Raw genomic sequence first — 20,404 nt, 5'->3', positions numbered from 1 at the left:
TCTTTACAATAAATTAGTCACAACATACGTTTTGTTTTTTCAGTAGTTTAGTTTTTTTTAATTTCAAATATTTTTTAAATTCAAAATAACTATAATTGTGATTTTATGAATCACAACATACTTACAGAATATAGCACGCGACATTTTAACAATTTTTCTGAAACGTTTTCTTTTCTTTTTTTTGAACATTTATGGGATATACTTGTCTAACATATTTCGAGCCTTTTAATTCTATTTCTTTAAGTCATTCACCTTTAATTTAGAAAAAACTTTGATTCATGAAATTTTAATTTTTAAAAACCATACGGTCATCTATCTTTACAAATAGAAAATTTGCAGTAACCTCGTTATACTTCTCAAATAAGTTCTATCTCAAATACTTCTCAAATAATCTCAAATACTTTTCAAATAAGTTCTATCTCAAATACTTCTAACTCAAATAAGTTCTTCTTCTTACTTCTATTTCAAATATTCTTCTTGAATTGAAATTGAAGTTACTCATCTTGAATAGACTTATTCAATAGCTCTTCTAACTCAAGAATAGATGTTTCGGATGATTGTATTTGTTCTTGCAACTCCTGCAAATACGAAAAAGCATATTTAAAAACTATTACATTTATAAAGATTAAATTTTTTATAACTATGTATGTTATAACCATGTATATAAATTATTGACGATAACAACCAACTAGTGATTGCAAAATATGTAATATAAAACAAGTTTTTATGTTTTTATTTGCAGTATGCACTTCCCCAAAACAAAAATGGTGTAATTAAAAATTTCACAATACCAAATAAAGTTCTCTTGGCAAATTATTTGTAGTCTCTATAAAAAATTATTTTATTTGTTACAATAAGTGTATCCTAAATAATAGCGGTTATTGTTGTGAAAAAAAAATCGCATTTTGTACTTTACTCCATAGAAGCCCAAGAAAGACAACTAACTTGAATAAACTTCTAAAAGTTTTTCATGAAAGACAACTATCATGAATAAACTTCTTAAACTTTTTCATGAAAGACAACTATCTTGAATAAACTTCTAAAAGTTTTTCATGAAAGACAACTATCATGAATAAACTTCTTAAACTTTTTCATGAAAGACAACTATCAAGGATAAACTTCTAAAAGTTTTTCATGAAAGATAACTATCATGAATAAACTTCTAAACGTTTTTCAAGAAAGACAACTATCATGAATAAACTTCTAAAACTTTTTCATGAAAGACAACTATCAAGGATAAACTTCTAAAAGTTTTTCATGAAAGATAACTATCATGAATAAACTTCTAAACGTTTTTCAAGAAAGACAACTATCATGTATAAACTTCTTAAACTTTTTCATGAAAGACAACTATCTTGAATAAACTTCTAAAAGTTTTTCATGAAAGACAACTATCATGAATAAACTTCTTAAACTTTTTCATGAAAGACAACTATCATGAATAAACTTCTAAAACTTTTTCATAAAAGACAACTTTCATGGATAAACTTCTAAAAGTTTTTCATGAAAGACAACTATCATGAATAAACTTCTAAAACTTTTTCATGAAAGACAACTATCAAGGATAAACTTCTAAAAGTTTTTCATGAAAGATAACTATCATGAATAAACTTCTTAAACTTTTTCATGAAAGACAACTATCTTGAATAAACTTCTAAAAGTTTTTCAAGAAAGACAACTATCATGAATAAACTTCTAACAGTTTTTTATGAAAAAAATTGCACGGTAACCCAAAAAAGTGAAGACACAAAATAGTTTACACGTGTAATTCTTCTGTGTTTGCCTCTTTATTGCACAAATAGAATGCAACCTTTACATTGGCTTTTATGTCACTTAGCACTTACTATGACTATAATATCTGGAATGGTTAAGAACAAATCCTGGGCCCATGGTCACTTAATTTCAAATAGCTGCACTTTTTGGCTAAACCTACCTGGAAGCTGCATTAATGACAAATGCCGTGAGCGGCTTTCAAAAAGCAGGCTCATGACCAGGTAATAGAAATGTTTCTTCTAAAGCAGACTTTTTGACAGCAGAAGTTACTGATATTAATTTCATTGAAACAAACCCTGTTGCTGATACATGTGACATGGATGTTACTAGCTATCTCTGTGCTTTTGTTAACCATCCATCTGTAAGTTCCAATGGATGGTAATTCCAGTCACCCAATGGTACCTATAACCCAAATATCTGCTTTTAAAAGCCCGTGTTATTGTTACATTGTATACCCCATTTTGCCCCTAGCATGAGGAAAAATGTTTTTTTTCAAACATTTTTAAATTTTAAATAATTTTTTTTATTGATTTATTGAATTTTTTTTAAAAATTAAAAATAAAATAATTTAAAAAAAAAAATTATTTTTATTTTAATTTTTTTTGCCAGTTTTTAGATGACTTTTTCTTAAGTACCCCATTATACCCAGTTTCTCCTACAAATAATATATTTTGTATAAATTATTTTGATTTTTGTTTTTCATTTTGCATTTCATCATCAACATCATCATCATCATCATCATCATCATCATCATCATCATCATCATCATCATCATCATCATCATCATCATCATCATCATCATCATCATCATCATCATCATCATCATCATCATCATCATCCTCATCAACATCCTCCTCCTCATCATCATCATATCCTCGCCATCCCCAACCATTAATTTTAATAATGATAAGTTTAAAAAATAAAATTTTCTGACCTTCATTGAAAACAAAGTGCGATACATTAAACTGTAAGTATTGTCAGCTAAAGCAACAGATCCAGTCTTGGAGAAAAACCGGTCTCTTGAAAATTAAATTTAATAATGCATTGGATAATTAGTATTGTAGATGTGATTTTTTTCACCTCCCCAAAGCTCCAGTGAAGGCTACTACAGTCAAGGAGGTTACTTATTTTTTTTTTAATTTTTAAATTAGTATTTGAAAAAAAAAAAAAATAAAGTAACAAAAGTAATAAATAAAAAAATATTTATATAAACAAAATTACATTTAACAAAAATTTATTATTTAGCTACTTTTAAATTTAGATTTGACAAATGATTTAATACAAATATGATTTAATAAAAGATTTTCAACAAAGTTCTCTGTCCAATATTTCTATTAGTAAAATTTAAAAAAAACAAAAAACACACAAAAACTATGAATAATTACATTGTTATTAGCTATTGTGAAACATTATTAAAAAAATTACCGAAATTCTTCTTGTAGTAATTTTAGGTATTGCGATCTTGGGTTTGATTCAGATCCAAGTAATCGAGATTTTAAAGCATAATTTCGCATTTCCAAGTTACCAAGGTTTATTATGTCTGTACTCACAGGAACAATACTATAAAAAAAGAACCATTTAAAGTAATTAAATAAGGAAATAAAAAATGTTCATATAACAATCCATAATGATAATAAAATAATTTTTTTCTCACCCATTTTCTGTACATATAAAAGACTTGTAAGCAAAAACGTGAGTGGCTTTATTACTCTCATAATGTGGGGTGAATAGAAGAACCAACAAAACTAAACAATTTAATTTCTAAACATCAAATGTTAAAAAATATTGACACTTACTTTAAAATAATATAAAAAATCATATAAAATATGTGCATTAAATACATGACAATGATAAAAAAATCACCTAACTGATGATGTCATGTTATTGAAATTTTATAATCCTAACAAAATTCACAAATTTGAGTGGCAGAAATTTTTAATTTAAGTCAAAAAAATTAATTATTGGAAAACAAAAGCTATTTGGTTACTTTTACAACTATTATTTAAAATTAAATTAAAGTTTAAACAAATTCAAAAAAAAAATTCCAAGAAAAGTTGGCAAAAGAATAAGCAGAAATTCTGAAAAAAAAAACTGAAAAAAAAAAAAAAAATGCAAGAATTAGTCAAGTAAAAGTGACAATTTTAACAGTACTAATTTGTGAAATTTGTACTAGATGTTAGCAAACATAACAAATTTCCTGTCGCTCCTATTTTTGAAGAGGCCATTGAAACCTTTCCAGAAACAGTAAACAATTTAAGCTTCTACTCCGACAATGCCAATTCAATAGAAGTTTATTATGCATTTCATCACTTAACTGAAAGTCAAATTTTGGAAATACTGTATTAAATGTTCTGGAACCAGTTGTTTGAAAGATATTATATTCTTATCTTATTGTTTTACTTGTACTTTTGTATAATATTATCCACAAAATTAATTTCTTTATTAGTGTCTTTAATTGATAAGTTTAATTGTTCTTGAAGAGATAACTGTACTTGATTACAGAGATAACTATACTTTAACACTACATTCTGATTCCGCTTCAGCATTAACAAAATCATTGCCGTTCTCATCACTCTCTGTTTCCAAACAAATTGGAGCACTATCTATTTAGTAAGGCTTCCGCAGATTTAAAAATTTCATTATTTGGTGCAGATTTAAAAAAAAAGAAGTTTGTCGTCAGAACTTGGGTCTTGCAAAAATTTATACAAAGATACAATATTGTTATTTCTTCTGATATTGATTTCTTTTATTTTCTGTAGAAATTCTTGACTTATTTTAGAATCAACTTCCTTTAACTTTGCAAATAAAAATTTTAAAGACCCTTCAGCAGTTAGTAGTGTGGAATCTTCTCGACTTTCCATAAATGATTTAAGTTTAGCTCCGATAAAGCCTTTTCAACAGCATTCTTTACTCTTAAAAATCATTTTATCATAATTTCCATTGTATTTCAACTTGTTTTGCAATCCTAAAGTAAACCTAATTCATTAGGTTTTTTCTCAGTTACATATCTCTGTAATACATCATTTTTTATAGATTTTTAAAATTTTTACAACTTTCCAGAAAACAAAGAATGCAGTTTGAACTTGATGTTAGCATGCTAACAAAAATTTTCTCTAGAAATCAAAAAAATTAAAACATAAAATTTCTCAAGAAATTCTCAAGGATAAAAACTACTCTTTGAAATAATAAAATTTACTTGAACAGCAATCTGTGGCTTGGTTAAAGAAGTGCCTATGGCACTTTGCAAAATTAAGTTTTTTGGACCATGTTATATAAAAAAATTTCCTCTTGTAAATGAAGAAATCTTTATGTTAATCAAACCAATGGAAATTGTTATTTATAGATCAATATGCGCATATGACATATGCATATGCTTTTTTGAACTCTAAATATGTGTGCATGAATTTAAAAAAAAAACATACGTAATCTTGATATTTAAAAAAGTTCAAGAACTAAGAAGTAATAAGTAGTTTATATTCCATTAAGAAATTCTAAAAGAAAAGCACTTTGTATAACATTTTTTTATATTTAAAATATTGAAAATCACAAAATTTCTTTTACTGAAACATATAGTCAGTTCTTTTACAGAGCCAGATCAAGTCACAGATAGTATTATACCAGAATAATGGATAAAAAGACTTGCTCAGTTGTGCAACAAATTATTATATAATTAAAAGTTTTAATTTTCTTGGGTTTTCTGATGAAATAGTTCACCATTTTAAATTATTTAAATAGTTCACAATTAAGCATTAAATACTATTTCAGCATTTCCTTATAAACAGTTGTGTTTTTTTTTGTTATGAATGATATTTGGAAGTATATTCCAAAGTTTTGGACAATACTAAGATAAGGCTTGATTACCAAAATGATTACTGCATTTTGTTTCCTTTAAATTTAGTTACATGAACTGAGTGCTTCCTGGATATGAGATTTGTGCATTATTAAAAGAACCATGATATAGATTCTTCCTCTGATTTTCAGCCAATGCAAATTTTTGAATTCCTAGTCATTTACTTGATATTCTGTCTAGTCTTATATATCTTAATCAAGGACACCTAATATAATTTGTGTGCTTAAATTTTTCAGGAAAAAAAACGAAGATTAATAAAAATTTTTTATAAAGATATATATATCGTAAAAATTATGTTAGTGTATTCTACAAATCTTCCTCTTATATATTATATCTTATATAATATATAAGAGGAAGATTTGTACCTGGGCCGGGTCACAAACCTGGGGCCGGGTCACAAACCTGGCCCCAGCCCGGGTCACAAACCTGGCCCCGAAGCTGGGGCCAGGTTTGTGACCCGGGCTGCATAAACAATTATACATCCTTAAGTATATTTTTTTATTCAATATTCATGTTATATTTTGTATATATATATGCATATATAAACATCATTATGATCAACATAATAATCATAACCATCATTACCATTATGATCATCATCATTATCATCATCATCATATTTGTCATCAGGCTTTAGCTTTCTTCTTTTACGCTGTTTCTCTAATATAAACAATCTAGAGCATTTTTTTTTTCTGTACTAAACCTAACTCATACAATATGTAAGGCACTATCTTCAAGTTTTCTTACTCCTACCATAACCATTTTCTCCTGAAGCTGCTACCTCTCTACATGCTGATACCTAAATCACTTTAATCTTCTCTTACAAATTTTATTCTATATGACATTTTTATCTGCTTAAGATAATGCTTTCTTTTCTTGTCTTGTTAAAGTCACACCACACACCCATAGCAAACATGTATGTTTACATTCATTTATACGTATGCATAAAGCACATCTCGAAAGCTTTTATTCCTTCTGGAAGTTTGGAAGCTTTTATTCTTTCTTTTCAATTTTAAGTCATTATTCTACTCCACATTTTTCATCATCTTGAGCAGTTATTTTATTAAACAGTACTCGTTTTTCTTATCTTTTTTACAAGAACATCTCTCTTAAGAACAAATGTCCTTTTATTATTCTCAGTTAATTCTCAGTTAACTAAATCTTGTATCTTATCTCAGATCTTAGGTTCTAGAGATTTTTGGTTAGTCTTCAACAAGGTCATTAACTAAAGTAACTCTAACATTTAATCTCTAATTCATGGGTCTGATCTTTTCACTTCTCCCCAGAATAAGGCAGAGTTTTTTGCAAAAAAATCTTACTCTAATTTGACTCTTGAATCTAATGTCTATACTCTTACTGGCAGTTAAACAGATTAACCCATTGTTAAACATCTAAATCACTCTGGCCTCCAAGTTAATTCTTAATTTAACACTTCTACAGTTTGTGCTTCAGGCAAGATTTCCACCATAGTCTTGAAAAAGTGTTCGCCAGAAATCTCAGAAATAAGTAGTTCCAATTTTTCAAAACACTTTGACCTTTCCAACTATCCAGCGATTAGTCTTCACTCTGTTATTAGTTTCTTTATATAAAGGTTTTGAGATAATTAAATTATTTCTTTTTAACTGCAGTATTAAAGTTATTCTTCAAGGCCTACTCTCTTCTTTAGTAACTTTAAGGGTACCACAAGGTTCTATTTTTTCTCCTGTATTATTTCTCCTGTATTAATATCTACAATAACAATTTTCATGAAAATTTAAAGTGGTTCTATTTGCTCAACTTTACACTCTTGTCTTGACAAAAAAATTTCACTTTTTGATTGCTTAGAACAAGCAGCTGGTTTTTAATCTGACCACTCTTCTGAAGCAGCCTAAGGCTTGCAGTGGCTAATGGATTTAAATTCTGGACTTAAAATAAACAATTTTTGTTAGACAACAAAACTCATTTATTCACTGTTGGCATTCCTATATTGACGAATAACAACCCTCTTACTCTCAGTCTAAAAGCACATTGTGAATGTAATTAGACCAGCTTTATATGCCAAGCTTGAGCCACTCTCTCGGTGTTATAAGGTTGCATTCCTTTCTTTTTTCTACAAATACCATCATGGTCGATGTTTAAACAAGCTATCATCTTTATTACGATAAAAAAATCTGATTCTTGCATGGTTTCTTATTCAACAAGTTGCATCCTTTTACTGTATCTGTCCCTTCATGCTATATAAACTTTTATTAATCCAGTTTTTTTCCTCGCACATCAAAAAAACTTTATAACTATTACTCATCTTCTTTTTTATACAACCATCAACTTTTTAAGTCTTCAGTTAACCGTTTCCTAGTATTTTAATTTATTATCTTTTTTAAAGTAACTCATAACATAATAGTGGTTGCTTGCAATCTTGTTGGAAGAAAATTAGAGTTTAAAAATATATAAATATATGCCAGTATTTTGTAAGCAGTATATGTATATATATAATTATAATAGGTATTGTATTTTTTTTCTAGCCCAGGCTATCAACCCCTGTTAAATCTTATAATTGTGCGGGGGCCGGGTAAGCAAAAAGTCGTATTTTTAGCCAGGGACAGGGATTTCCTAGTTAAAAGTTCTGAAAAAATATTCAGCATAAAATCTCTAATTAAAGAAACTCTGGCATTGAATACATGGTTTAATAACGAAGTATCAGTAAATAATGATGCAAAAGAACTAGAAACAGCTTTACTTTTATTACAAAATGAAATAGAAGAATATAATTTATGTGAAAGTTCAAAGTAAGTTGTTATTCATGTTGTTAGGTATAAAAACAAAACAAAATTAAATCCAAATTTAAATATTCTTTTTGTCGAGATCTTCTTTAAACTAACAAAATATCTTCACTTTATATGGAAATACTCTCAAGGGAGGTTTAACTGAACTTAGTGAAAACATGGTAGAATATGTTTGCTCCTTATTAGACATCACTAAAGAATTGTTATTAACTAAATACTGCAACAAATTAAAAAATTCAGCTTTAGCTGCTTTTGAACTGTTCAAAATTAACATTTGTTTTATGTGTTCTGACCATTTAGAAACAGGGCAACATTATATTCACACAACTTTTATTAATATATTTTATAATGATTAACAATCAATTCAAAATGGAAAGATTTGAAAAGATGAAGGACTAAGTTTTGCTTTCGTATTTTTTATCAAAACTTTTTTTTTTTTTGATAACTTATGATTTTCCATAACTGTATTTTTTTTTGCTTATATATTTTTCTCAAGTTATATATTTTGTTGAAATATATTTGCTTGCTTTAATATTTGGATAATATTGGTTCAATAAATAATAATTAAATAGTAAAAACTGGCCTACTGTTTTTTGGACTTGTAAGCAACAAGTGCGGCTCTGTATTTATGTAGGCCATAATATAGCATATATATTTATATATGTATATATATATATATATATATATATATATATATATATTTTTTTTTTTAAACATCTTCGCTTCTTACAAGGCTGCAAGCAACTACTAATTAAAGTTGGAAGTTACTGGATATATATATATACACGATATGATTGGCAATATCTATGATATTGTCAATCTTATATTATTATAATATTGTAATGAAAAATATATTGTATTATTGTAATACAATAACAATAAACATTGTATTGTAATTTATCTTTATAATACAATGACAAGATCTAAGAAAAAATATTTATTGTTATGTTAAAAATCTAAAATGTTTTACTTGTTCAGTCACCGTGCCATGTAACCTTGAAATAAAGTGCAACTAATATTTTATGATTTATGCTAAAACTATTTGATATACTGAATAAAATAATTTGTTAATGTTATTTTGCATATTAGTAAGGTATTTTCACACGTTTTATGTAGTTTTGACTAGGGTTTGCAATCCCCAATTCCGAAATCCTGTATAGTGTATAACTTTACTGTATAACATTAAAAACCAGAAATCCTATAATAATTTTAGAAATACCCCGGCATTTGGAGATTTTAAAAATTATGATAAACACTTTTTTTTATTGGGTCAAATAAAACAAAAAGTATCATCAACCGAGTATGAAATTTAGTTATTCATACAATGTAATGCTTTCATTATTGACTTATAAGTTTTGTGTTTAACCAATCAGTCTAACAATTGTAACAATTACTAACGCGTTTTTTAAGAAATGGTAACCATGGAACCCATAAAAAAGTTAAAAAGTAATAACAATAATAATAAAAATATTTTATAAAATTTCATTGAATTATATTGTGTTTTTGTTTTAATAGATATATCTAAATTTATGAAACTTTAAAACTTTTTAAAAGAAAGTTGAAATATTTAATAAGTACTAATATTTCTTTGATTCATCAAATTAGGATACTATGCCGAACTTCATAGAGTTTAACAGCAAAACCCCTATATATACCCCTGATGGAAACATTTTCTGTGCAACAAAGAAAGTGAAACAGCTATGTGTAAACTAAACCATTGCAAACAAATATTGAAAATTACTGGCAGATCAACGAAAGCTCTACGTATCTACTTCAGTTACATTCTGGCAGATCAACAAAAGCTCTACGTATCTACTTTAGTTACATAAAATAAATTTAAATGAGGAACAAGCACATTCTCCGTTACTTGTATATAAATGTACAAAATTGCAGAGATTATCCTGGTCACATTTAAAAAATTCGGAAAGTATTTTTAAGAAATATCTGAAAAAATTTGGAAATAAAAATGCATTTTGTGTAACTAAAAATATCTCAGAAAATGTCTAAGAAAAGAATGGGTTTTGGTAGGCATTCTTTTATATAAAAGAAAAGTATTTCAATACTTATAGAGTTTATAAATTAATGTAATTTATATAAAAAAATTATTACCTTTACTGTTTTAATTGTTTGATGACAAAAAAAAATATTTTAAAAATGTATTTCCAGAAAATTATTAGATATCCAGAAAAAAAAAAAACTTATAAAAATATCCGTATTTCCGGAAATATCTTGAAAAAAATATTCTGTGCAATAAGACAGTGGTATAGTACAATATCTGTGCAATAAGACAGTGGTACAATAAGACACGCGGTAGTGGTGTAGTGGTAGAGCGCTCGCTTCATAAGCGAGAGGTTCCGAGTTCGATTCCCACCACGTCCCTGGTAGTACCGCGCTCAACTTGTTTCTCCGCGCAACGGCCTTGTTCGTCAAGGTTCGTGTTTCAGAGTTATAGAGTTGAGAGAGGGTTATAACCACAAGTAGCCTCCTCATCTGTAGTGACCTAGAAAAAATCTGCACGTGTTCTGATGTACTGTTTACGCAAACTGTGTATCATTTTAAATAGCTAATTGTTTTAAAATGTCTTTATATTAGTGTTATCCAAAATTTAAACAACTCTGTTATCAAAACAATTACTTTTAATTGAAATGCTAATCAAAATCAATCAAGATAAGATAATCAAAATCAATCAAGATAATGTTAATCGAAATCAAATCAAGATAAGAAGCAAGCATTTTCTTGTTGAAATTCCTGGTGTAAACAAAACAATTTCGAAAGAGCTGTAGATTGCTTAGAGAACAGTACAGAGCGTTGTGAAACGATTTAAGGACACTGGTACAATCAAAAGGAAACCAGGAAGTGGAAGAAAAAAATGTTTTGTTAGACAAGATCTTGGTAAAGAAGTGAAAAATGCCTTAGATAGAAAACCGGAGATTTCTGTTTGAACTTTAGCGAATAAATTTAAGACAAATGCATCCACTATACAAAGAGTGAAGAGAAATAAATCTGTGACTATAAATCTTATAAAAAGAAAAAAGTTTCTTGTCATGAAGAAAAGCAAGAAAATGTTGCAATTCATTGTTCAAAGCTGCTCTATAAAAAATTATTTGTCAAAAAATTTTGTTTGATTATTGACGATGAAACTTATTGTGCTGCATATTTCTGATCTCTTCCAGGATACCAATATTATTCAGCAATTAATCGCAAGAAACTGAATTCCAATTATAAATGCATTGGAATGCAAAAATTCGCTTAAAAATTCTTAGTTTAGCAACCAACTTGTGAATGTGGCGAAAGAAGCTCTTGTTTTATATGTACTTTCAAAATAAATATAACGTTTAATATCGAAATACAATAGTTAAATAAATATCCTTTAAAATGTATGCGCAGATTTTTTCTGGTACATGTCTTAGATAATTAGAATTTGGGTTTAGTGAGGATTGTAGAGTGTATTGTAGTGTGGATTGTAGTGAGGATTGAAGCCAACTGTTACTTTACTTAAAAACTCTTCATATTTATTTTAAATCTTGAAAATAGTATTGTGTGCATAATGAAAAAAATTGGAAAACTATTACAGATTAACCAACAGCTTTGCTTTGCTCATGATATTCAGCTAGCTATTATATCAGTTTTTTATAATACACCAGCATCAATCCATCTGAAGAGGCAATTAGTAGAGGATGTTGCCATAAAAAGTTTGGATAATGAATCTGAATTTAGTGAAAGCTGTGAATCAGATAGTGATGCTGATGGATATGAGAGTTGCTTTATAGCGGAAATTCAATTAATTGTAGGTGTAATACAAATAAAGATGTAGATGTATTACAAATAAAGAAATTGGGCTAGTGATAAATAAAGTTAGAAAAATTGTGATGATTTTTAAAAGATCACAAACTAAAAATGACGATTGTCAAAAATATATAAAAAGCTATTTTGGAAAAACCTTCCCTTAATAAAAATTTGCAAAATAAGATGGAACAGCCTACAATCAAGCTTTTGAAACATTTTCAAATTCTAAAAATAAAAAAATAATGCTGGACCTTCTAAATAGATTAAAAGTCACAAATTTAAATCATTCTTAGTTAAAAAGTCCTTAGACAACATTGAAGATTTGTCAAGTAAAGAAGATATCATCACAGAAAATAATAAAATACCAAAAACTATTGGTGAACACTTAAAAAAAGGGATACAGAGTCCCAAAAGGACTCCGGCTTTACATCTCTACTTTTTTCCTGGTCTCTGGTGTTCAGAATCTCTATACATTTTGGTTGACCTATGATCTGCAAAAAGAAAAAAAATTCATGAGATTTAATGACTTGGAACTTATTGTTTTTAAGTCTGGAGTCGCAGAGCACTTGCTGCAATTATACCTAAGGACTCTAGGATCAAAAATTGATTGTTCCTTTCAATTAAAAGTCTTAACTTTATTCCCATTAGTACTCCATAAGCTTTTTAATATTTTTAAAGCTCCTGTATACTAAAAACTAGGAAGAATTAATTATTTTGTGACTTTTAAATCGGAAGTCTTTTTTTTTTTTTATCATTTTAATTTATTGCCCCAAGCCCATAAAAGCCATTAAAGTTAAGGAGGCTACTTTAGTTGTAGCTACAACCTTCTCTCAACTCTATAATTCTAAAACATAAACCTTGATGAACAAGAACGCTGCGTGGAGAAACAAGTTGAGCATGGTACTACCAGGGACATGGTGGGGATCGAACTTGGAACTTCTCTATTATGAGGGCTCTACCACTGCATAACTACAATAACTTTAGAAAAAGTTTTCTAGCAACAGCAAAAATAAACCTTTAGATTATAAATTATTAAAAGAAATGTCATTATTTGAAAGTGGTTGCATATAGATGAGTTTCTGTGCTACGCCACATCTTTTTGTAAGCAACATGCGCACGCACTTGTACGTAAAAGGCATCAAAACTTTAAACCTATAAGCATACTTTTAAAACTTTATATTATAAAAACACTTTATAATAAAGTAAATATAATTTTTAAGAATTCAAAATTTCTTATAAATGCATTTCTTTAGAAGACTTGGCGCCTGGGTGAAAGAATTAGTTACATTTTTTATTTATTTTGTAAAAATAGAAGTTTTTTTTATTATTTTATAAACTTTGATTACTATTAAAAACTTTTATGTATATATTTTATGCTCTTCTGCAAATATTATACAACAACAACAATAACTCATAAGCTTTTTCAATTCCTGTTGCTTTTAAATTTTTTTGAAATTTAATAAATAACAACATTATAATTGAATATTTTTAAGTAAAATTTTTAGTAAATTTTTAAGTAGTAGTAAATTTTTAAGTAAAAGTAGTTTAGCTTATAAGTTCGATAATTCAATTAAGTTTAGTACTGTAATAATTGAAAGTAAAAAGTTTAAAATTCTGTTTAAAAAATATTGTGTTGAAAATATTTAGAAATAGTAGACTTAATATTAGGTGGTTTGGTGTCATAATTTATTTTCTCATTATAGTTATCAAGCTCTATATTGTTGATCATAATATTGATATGGATCCTCATTTATATACTTTAGCATACTTTTCTCTTTTTTGGATCAAACTAGAAATTGGAGCAACTTCAATGTCATGATATGTTATGGATTGCTTTAATCCATTCTCTTTGTTGTGGATTAGCTTTAATCCAATCTTCTTCTTTTAAAAGTTAAATTTCCAAAAAGAAGCTTTATAAATTTCAAATCCACATTAGTTTTCACATCTTTTTGTGTAAATAACAACACAACAACTAATTGAAATAATTTAACTCTTGTTAAAAAACTAGTAAGTGAACGAATTTTCTAACAAAACATACAAATACCTTTGTCTTTTGCTGGAAAATTTCAGATTATTTGTTTTTTCTGCCTACAAGTTGAGCGTGCATGTTTTTTTGAAAACAAAAATGTAAACATTTGCAATTCATCTATGGATTTATATTTTTCAGAAAGCATATGATTTTTTAATGACAATTGAACCAAAGAGCATAGAGTCAGATAAAGTATTTTCCACTGCACGATTTTGCAGTAAAATATGAAGTTGATTAAGTGATCAACTTGATATTTTACTGCAAAAATTAAATCAAAGTTTAGATAGCTTGAGCTTTCTGTGAGCATATTTTCTAAAGACAAAATAAATTATTTTATTTACAAGTAATTTTAATTCAGATCGTAAGTTAATCCCATGATTGACAATCAGTCAAATATTTTTTTAAATAAAACAACAGTAAAACAACTTAAAATGGTTATATAAGTAAAGGAAAAATTAAAAAGTTTTTTCAAATTAAAAACTCACATTTATGGCAAAAAAAGTCAGTATGCAACATGTTTTTTATAATAGATTTTTCTCGCAAACTCAATGAACTTCTGGTATTTTTTCGAATAAAATAAATACCAACTACCACCTAAAAGCACCAATAATCATCATAACACATGAATATTGTATATTTATATATAACATTTATACATTAATATAACATTTATACATTAATTTATAAATTAATGCTATGTATAAATATATTATAATGCTATGTATAATATATTTATACATAGCATTAATTTATTTGTATATGACATTAATGTATTTATGTATGCTAGTTATAGTCTTTATATGCTATAATCTTTTTTTTTATAGTTTTTCCATAAAAATATTATTTACAAAAAAAAAATTAAAAAAAATTTTTTTTTCGGAGGAAGGAGGGAGAGGGAGGGGGAGGGTGAGGGGGTTTAAAAAAGAGTCTTTATATGAGCATGGTGGACCAAAAAGACTGCCAGTTTTTATGTTGTGTCAATTAAGCCAAACCTTTTTTACTTAAGAGTACTTGTTATATAATAATAATAATAATAATAATAGTAATAAAAAAGTTGTTTTTAAATCAAAACTAAGTGCTAAGGGTTGAAAATAGGGTAAAATGGAAGTTTGAGGGGCCCAAACCCATTTAAGAATTTTTTTACATATTAATTGTTTTTTGCTCCCTATATTTAGTTTAGAAGTTTAAATTTGCAAAATTATTAAAAAATAATTATTTTTCATTACCCAGGTGAAGTGCACCCAGAATCCAATAAAAAATAGAAAACTCTTTGCTTACTAATCTTTTTTTTATTTATTTAATTGAATTGAAGAAAAATTAAAACAATAATAAACATAAAATTATTTACAATGCAAATATAACCAGCATATAGAACATAGAACATAAACCTACTAAACATAACTAACTTTTCTTCCATTAAAGTCAATCACAGAATGAATTAATTCTCCCCATTATTCAGCAAACCTAGATAAGCCACAATTGTGGTATTCAACAAAAGGTTGCACATGACACACTTTCTAAAACTTATTAAACACTTATTAAAAGTTTTTCCCTAAGAATGTTTGCAATTTCTTGAGCAGATAAAAAGGAATACTTTAATTTTAGTTTGGCCTGTTGATATCCAAGCTCAAGCATTCTACCAAAACAATAATTTTTTACAACCTCAAAGTCTTTCAAACATTGAACAATTGGAACAAGATCAGGAAACTCAGATAAAGCAACTTTTTTTAACTCATTAACACACTCAAGTATCTGGTTTGAATTAATCCCATTTAACCTCTACCTTGAAACCCTATCTGTTGAACACCACTACTTTTCGAAAATTTCTACCTTAGAGTAGGATATGGGATATACCCTTAGCAAGGTATAATTTTCTACCTTTTAAGGTTTTATTATTATTATTATTTTATTTTTATTTTTTTAATCTTCTTTTAGGTGCCCCAAGAAGTCACAGAGCTTTAAGTAAAAAAATTGTATGACAATTTATTGTTTTTAATATAACTTTCTACCTTAAAAGAAAGAAAATTATATCTAAGGATATATCTCACATATCTTATTCTAAAGTAGAAATTTCAACTTTTTTTTTTTTGTGTTATATAAATTTTGAAATCTTTTAATCTTGCTGTATATATTTATAGCAAAAAATTATATATAGCAAAAAAAACTTCTGATTATTAAAAGAGGAAATTTAAAATTTCCTCATATAATACATATATTATACATGATCGTTCAATATACACCCAGCCAACTCAACTTATGCAATGTACACCCAGCCAACTCAACTTATGCAATATACACTTAGCCAACTCAACTTATGCAATATACACCCAACTCAACTTGTGCAATATACACCCAGCCAACTCATCTTATGCAAAAGAATAAAAGTTTACACTGGACGTTTGTACTTAATGCTATACAAATGACATAATTTTAGAGAGTCATGACAAATCTAAAATTGAAGTTTTAAATTTTCCACTAGGATAAAACAACACGTTTCGTATTTTTTCAATCTTGTCAATCTTTTAAATACAATAACATACAAAAATTAAAAAAAAACAACAGTTTAAGCAAAACAGATGTGTAATCATTAGAAACGTTTCGTTATATTCCGTATAAAACATTATATAAGTGGATTTTTTACATTGGCATATAATATATTTGTTTATTGTTATATTTATGTTATACTAGATGCTATGCAATAAAGCTGCGCAAATTTAGAGAACACGCTTGAAAAGTGTTGATTAATTGAAATTGGTATAAGTTTATAAAATGGTTTCTTTTTCTATTACATACATAAATTCGATAGATCAGTGGTTTAATGCGCTGTCATCTGTGCATTTTGCAAGGGTTCAAATCCACCCCTTAACACAATATATTTTCAATTTTATCAATCTGGCCCTATATATTTTTAGCAAAAAAATAAATGTAGTAAAAAAGACTTAATTGTTAAAATAAAATTTCAAAGTTTTTTCTACCTACAAACTTTTCTTTTTTCTTTTGCCTCTACAGCAGCACCTCCTGGAGTAGCAGGACCGTCTTATCAATTTTTTTTTTAAGTTTTAGACCATAATTTTATTTTATACGATCTGCAGCTTATATGGACTAATTACCTGAGCACATTAATAACATAAGTATCTCAACCATGACACACGCACAACAAATTTCCAGTGACAGATCCAGTATTTTTTGGTGTATAAGATAATTTCCAGACATGGAGAAACTCCAAACATTTGTACGTTTAAATCACAAACACCAAAAAATGCTGGATTTGTCACAGCAAATTTCTTCCATTGTTTTGATGATTTTAGAATTTTTAAGTTTTTTTAAAAATTCTCTTCTGTTTGTTTTTTATAGTGTATAATATCTTTATATATATAATGTATATAATATCTATAAAACTTCAAAAGTGTTTTATTTTGTGTTAAAGAAAAATCATAAAAGATTAAAAAAATAAAAAAGGCTGCAACTGCCTTTTTTTTTTTTTAATCACATCTTTATGCTTTAGAAACTCTGTGAGTTAACCACCAGCCATGCAGACATGTTGTTTGTTAAAATTTTAAAACTATCTAAGAAACAAAAGACTAAAAAATGAAAATAAATGCTATAGATTCAAAATTAAGATGTTACCACAATGCAGTTTTTAAGTGAAAGTAAAACTGTAAAACGTTTTAGTATGTTTTAACATTACATAATTTGAAGTTTATGTAAGTTAGATATTTGTATACACTTTGTTTACGTTTTCTTATAACAGAGAGTACTGATGCTCTTTCTTGCCATTACCTCAGTTGTAATGGCTTCCAAGGGTTCTGTGTCAAACACGCTCAAAAGGGCATCGCTACTACTAAAACTATTAAGTTCGGCAATAATATATAGAGATTGAAGTTTGATTCTTGTACATCTTTAACTATGGAAAGAATTTGACATCGCTGTACACCATTATTTAAGTGCAAATTTAAAGTTGTATCTTACAATAGATACAACTTCAAATATATTTTCTAACATAATAATTAGTCAAAGAGTCTTTAATTTGAAATTGATGGTACTAGAAACTAATTCTAAAAGTTAATAACAAAAAATAAAAAGTTACTTAATTTCCATTAATTTGTTATTTTGTAATTTCTAAAAAGATGTTGCTTTTTGTATTTTAATAAATATATTTTCAATTTCAAATTTAAAATAGACCATTTACCAGTAACTTTCAGACCAATTTTTATAAGGTTTCTAATCAGTATAAAATTTTCAATCATAATCAACCATAAAGGTTGATCAACCATGGGCAGGTGGAAACTATCCAAACACCCTCTTTTGGCCCATTTCTGGCCATTAGCACCTTATTTTGAATTTCAAAAACCTTTTTTTCCCTTGAAAAAAAAGTTCTCATTCAATTGATGCAACATATAACCTGGCAGTCTTTCTGGGTCACTGTATGAGTTATTAAGACTCTTAAAAAAACACACACATACTAACTCCGCAAAAACATAAAAATTTTATTTGTGTTTGCTATTAGAGTATTGAGCAAAAATAACTGTTTACTTAATACTCAATAAATTACCAATAAATTAATTATTAAAGAATCAAATATTAAATATAAAAAAAATAATATTAAATATAAAACTTATTTAATAATATTAAATATAAAACAACTTATTATTATGTTAGCTACATTTATCAGAAATAAAAGGAAAAAAATACCTCAGCTTGAGTCTTGAAAATAACTTTAAGTTGTTTTTCAAAAACATCACCCAGATTGTCATAGAAACTAAGTAAATGAAATAGGAACTTATTTTATTTTTTCATAAAAGAAATTTTTTAAAGTACTTGAAAATAATTGTATTTATAGATAAATTAGAGATTCTAAGAAAACAAACATAAAAATTAACAACTAAATGAAACAGAAAAATAACTTCTTAATTTTAGATGCCTTATTTTTTTTAAAGATGGATGTAATATTAATAATATGCAATATAAAATTTTTTTTTAGGTAGACCTCTGAAGAAACATTTTTGAGGAGGCAACACTCTTCCTTCATACCTTTGCAATACACAACAAACTTTTTACTTCTGCAGAAAATTTTTTTTTAAAAGTTTTGTTTCAAATTCACACTTAAATGTGAATTTATTGTGCCACATTTTATTTTGATGCATTTTTTAGACACATAAAATAAAATATTCAATTTTATTTAATAACTGAAAAAATATAAAATTTAATACAAATACACTATTTTCTGTTTTAACAGCTATTTTTTAATTTTAAATATCTTTCTACATTTTATATCTGAAATAGGTTGGTAGTAATTTGGCATGTATTGTACTCTCCAACATAACTTGGTGTGCATCACACTCTTCAACATAATTCGATGTGTACCAGTCTCCAACAAAAGCTAAATTTATAAGAACTTATAATAAAATTTCTATGCAAATTTATTCACAAAGAGCTGAGTGCACAAGCTGAGAAAAACTTGTGTAAAATGGATATGGCAAGTGAGCTGCTCGCTTAAACAGTTTTTTGTGAGGGCTATTTTTTTTTACGTGAACTATGCATTTAAATCATTTTTCTTTTAATTGCCATTGATGTTTGATGTCATAAAAACACAATTAATTTGGTTAAAATTTTCATTATAAATTTATAATAGAATTTATTTAAAAATAAAAAAAAAATTAGGAATATGTTTATAAAAAAAAAGTATTTGTAAAAAAGTAAGTGTATTAAATAAAACCTTGAAACTTTTCTTAACAAATATCTTCTTAAAAGATTGTTGTTATGTAGGGTTAAAAATTTTCTGAAATTTTGCTCAAAATTCCCGAAAATTTTCAAAAAATTTTTATAGCAATAAACTTCATAGTTATTATATAGTTTTATAAAATTCATTTCTTTGTTTCAAAAATATGTGTTTCATCATCATAGTATTTGAATGTTTTTTAAAGACTTCAACAAAAAAATATAAAATAAAAAAGACCCACAAGCAAAAAATGCACATCTTTTAGTCAAATTTTTATAGTCAATTTAAGAATTACGCATTTTTTTAATAAAACAATAAAACTCTCAAGTTATTATATGTTACTTTTACTTACATTACTTTTGTAAATCAACAAAAGTAGATGTTTTCCGCATTAGCTTGTCTTTTGAGCTTGTGCATAACATATTTCTTTTACATCTCTCAACCACAATGTAAAATATTCATAAAAAATACAAAGAATTAAGTTT

General features: G+C 26.9%; 1 protein-coding gene across 2 annotated transcripts in view; it reads right to left on the bottom strand.

Moving 5' to 3' along the window:
- Positions 1-270: 270 nt before the first annotated feature.
- LOC100199055 (BRISC complex subunit Abraxas 2) overlaps positions 271-20,404 on the bottom strand; it is a 27,296-nt gene continuing 7,162 nt past the window's right edge. Inside the window, exons 4-9 of one of the 2 annotated variants that reach the window (XM_065792823.1) lie at positions 18,893-18,959; positions 14,686-14,794; positions 3,428-3,518; positions 3,199-3,333; positions 2,708-2,792; positions 271-578 (exon numbers count right to left, since the gene is read on the bottom strand). In XM_065792823.1, the coding sequence (XP_065648895.1) occupies positions 495-578; positions 2,708-2,792; positions 3,199-3,333; positions 3,428-3,518; positions 14,686-14,794; positions 18,893-18,959 (571 nt within the window). In that variant the 3' untranslated portion in view covers positions 271-494. Of the gene's footprint in view, positions 579-2,707; positions 2,879-3,198; positions 3,334-3,427; positions 3,519-14,685; positions 14,795-18,892; positions 18,960-20,404 lie in introns of both variants that reach the window. The other variant, XM_065792825.1, reaches the window with a different exon arrangement.

The sequence above is a fragment of the Hydra vulgaris genome, chromosome 03, assembly GCF_038396675.1.
Source record: "Hydra vulgaris chromosome 03, alternate assembly HydraT2T_AEP".
NCBI lineage: Eukaryota > Metazoa > Cnidaria > Hydrozoa > Anthoathecata > Hydridae > Hydra > Hydra vulgaris.
This window is presented reverse-complemented; position numbering and strand designations above follow the sequence as displayed.